Source organism: Palaemon carinicauda, chromosome 16 (genome assembly GCF_036898095.1).
Source record: "Palaemon carinicauda isolate YSFRI2023 chromosome 16, ASM3689809v2, whole genome shotgun sequence".
Taxonomy (NCBI): domain Eukaryota; kingdom Metazoa; phylum Arthropoda; class Malacostraca; order Decapoda; family Palaemonidae; genus Palaemon; species Palaemon carinicauda.
In genome coordinates, this window is record NC_090740.1 from 108,903,939 (window position 1) to 108,907,331 (window position 3,393).

The 3,393-nt window shown below is 35.5% G+C and overlaps 1 protein-coding gene across 1 annotated transcript in view; it reads left to right on the plus strand.

The window, feature by feature from the left end:
* The window catches only part of LOC137655087 (uncharacterized), a 31,556-nt gene extending 29,114 nt beyond the window's left edge, over nucleotides 1–2,442 (plus strand). The window contains exons 3-4 of the mRNA XM_068388982.1: nucleotides 1–600; nucleotides 1,499–2,442. The exon at nucleotides 1–600 is cut by the window's left edge and continues 957 nt beyond it. Of these exons, the coding sequence (XP_068245083.1) occupies nucleotides 1–600; nucleotides 1,499–2,271 (1,373 nt within the window). The 3' untranslated portion in view covers nucleotides 2,272–2,442. The remainder of the gene's footprint in view (nucleotides 601–1,498) is intronic.
* The last annotated feature ends 951 nt before the right edge of the window (nucleotides 2,443–3,393 follow it).

The window sequence follows — 3,393 nt, forward strand, 5'->3', positions numbered from 1 at the left end:
GGAATGGCAGTAAGGCTGAATTAAGCTCTGAAATGAATCCTCTTCCATTTGGAGTTATGAAATGGACAGTACATGATGAAAAGTGTTTCCTGTATACCCAAGAAATACCTTTATTATTAACAAAATGCCTAAGTACACAATTCACATGTGGGGACTTGCAGTGCATACACATTGCTCAAGTGTGTGACCAAAAGGCTGACTGCCCAGATGGTCTTGATGAGTCACAGTGTTTCAACAAAACCTATTTCCCAGCTCCCTACACACTAACTCCCCCTCCCTCTACTGACGATCAACCTTTCGAAATTGAATGCGGCGTCTCCATCATCAACTATCGAAGCATAGATATTAAAAGCATGGAAGCAGAGCTAGATCTTATCCTACTAATCAGGTGGGAAGACCCAAGAGTACTTTACAAACACTTGAAGAATACGCCGGAAGAAAATGTGATTGGATCCGGTGACTCTCTGCCAGTGTGGACGCCCGGGATTACAATGAAGAGTTTCCTTGGCGCAGAAGCTGAATTGAAAATCACAGATAGGATGTTGATGCTTGAGAAGACTGGTGATGCAATACCAGATAATCTGGCAATAGTTTCAGAAGGTAAATTTATAAGTTTTAAAAGTATTACATTTGTTATATAAACCTCTAGGTGATTGATGTATGTCATTCATGATATATAGTTTTATAAAATTGAGCTAGGCGTTTGTGTTACTCGCAGAAAAAAAGGACATCTAGAAAATTAATATATTTTTCGATTCGAATATTCAATGTTATACCCTGTTAGTCGTGCATTATAAATTCTTTGGCTTTCACCCTTTATACTGCAATAAATAGCACAATCGATAAATAATGAATGAAGCCTTTAATAGATTCTCTGAACTCAAAATATTAAGTGGTTTAAAGTGGAGTTACTATACATAATTACAGATTATTAAAAATGCCAATGCGACATAGAGTAACTGCTTTGCGGGCTGAAAAATTCTTAGTTTATAATTATTATAATTGGACTTGAAGTGAAACTTTATTAAATGGAATATGAGGTTGCAGAATTTAGTTTTGCAAGATAAAGCAAATAGTTTCCAGACTGGAAAAGTGAAAAGGAATATATTCGGTAAAATTTCAATTTATCCTTCGGACGACAAAGACAGAATGAATTAATTATTAGTGTAAAGAAAGATTTTAATTTTAATGAGAGAGAGAGAGAGAGAGAGAGAGAGAGAGAGAGAGAGAGAGAGAGAGAGAGAGAGAGAGAGAGAGAGAGAAATATTTCCATCATGCTTTTATAATTTGATTTTGAAGTATATATAATCTATTTCTATATTCTTCCTAATTCTACAGATTGTTTTTCTAGAATATACATTACAGAATGAAATTGAGCAATTATTAATGAAAACTGAAATGAATAGTAGGATAAATTGCAAACAATAAGCTTTAATTTTGCTATTCTGTTTCTCCTCTAAGGTCAAAGAATATTGATTCTTAGTTTATACTTTTCTAGGCTTACACTATTCGTCGAAATCCGTCACTCAGCTGTTGATGATCAAGGCCTACGTCAAGCACATATTCGACCCCAGCCTCCACATGTTTCCCTTTGACACGCAGCAATGTCCCCTCTTCATCAAATTCAATTCGGGGCCGGGAACCATCCTTCGCGTGGGTCACCTGAACACTATTGAACCGCCTTACAGAGCCAATCTCTTGGAGTATTCGGTGGTCCACATAGGACTCGAGCTACGAAACAGCACCATACCCTTCTCCGGGCACAACGTCCTTCTCGTCACCACCTTCGCTCACCAATACGGTTATTACCTGCTCAGTATCTATATGCCAACGATGCTTCTGTCTATCATCTCTTATTTTACTCTATTCTTCGAAAAGGACGACTTCACAGACCGAATCATGGTGGCTCTAACATCGCTGCTCGTCCTGTCGACGTTCTTGTCAACGGCTTCGGCATCCATGGCACGCGTTGCTTACTTCACACTGATTGACATTTGGTTGGCTTTTTGCATCGTTATCGCCTTTCTTATTTGCCTCACCAACACTGCATTGCATTGGCTGTTGAGGAAATCTCAAGATAAGGAAAACATCTTGAAGGTCGAGCCAATGAGTAATGAAAAAATTGGTGCAATTTTGAAGTTTGAGAAATCGTCGAACCTCAACCACATTCATTGGTTTGAACGCGTCAGTTTGATTGCTAAAATTTTCTTCCCTACAGTTATTGGACTCTTTGTCTCCATTTACGTCATCGTTGCTTCTCACCCTTTTTGAATCAAATTAATTCATGAAAACTCATAGTTCAATGTCAACTTTTAGTAATTAATGTGACAAATACTCTACAAGTGTAACTTTTAAAAAGATAACTAAGTCATTTGATTTTCATGTTACACTTTTTCAGTTATGAAAAAAATTGGTTATACATTGTTCATGTAAACAATTATTGCAGCGAATGACCAATAAAATTGTAAATTTGAATCTATAACGTTTTAGATTTGTTATATTTCCATAACATACAAAAAATACAAATTTAATTTCAAGTTTGTAATAAGATAAAAGCAAAAGAAATGCGCAAACCTCCATCGACGTCATAAATAAGGAAAAAAACTATCAGGTTTGAATCCCTATCACATAACCAGCTCTTCCGTTGAAAGCTTTTTATAAATACTTCTGGTATTTTGCGGATTAACAAACAAACAGGCCGGTTAAAAATTGTTAAAGTAAAATGAATGAAGAGATTGTTCAAACTGGAAAATTACTGGAAATTAGTGTTTTACCTTTATTTATATTTTCGAAATAAAACATTTTAACAGTGTTTTTGTGGGCCTATCAGATTGCTTTTATTTTCATGATTACGATTGAAGAAAATAAAGAGTCTGTGGATAGTAATTACAACAAAAAAAAAGGAGAAAGTTACTGAAAAGGGATGAAGATCTGATAAAAAAAAAACATTTGTACAATCTTACCAACGTTACCATTTATGTATTATTATTATTATTATTATTATTATTATTATTATTATTATTATTATTACTTGCTAAGCCACAGCCCTGGTTGGAAAAGCAGGATGCTATAAGCCCAGGGGCCCCAACAGAGGAAATAGCTTAGTGAGGAAAGGAAAAAAGGAAAAATAGAATATTTCAAGAATAGCAACATCATTAAAATAGATATTGCATATATAAACTATAAAAACTTTAACAAAACAAGGGAGGAGAAATCAAATAGAATCGCGTGCCCAAGCGTACCCTAAAGCAAGAGAACTCTAACCTAAGACAGTGGAAGACCATGGTACAGAGACTATGGCACTACCCAAGACTAGAGAACGCTGGTTTGGTTTTGGAGTGTCATTCTCCTAGAAGAGCTGCTTTCCATTGCTAAAGAATCTCTTCTACCCTT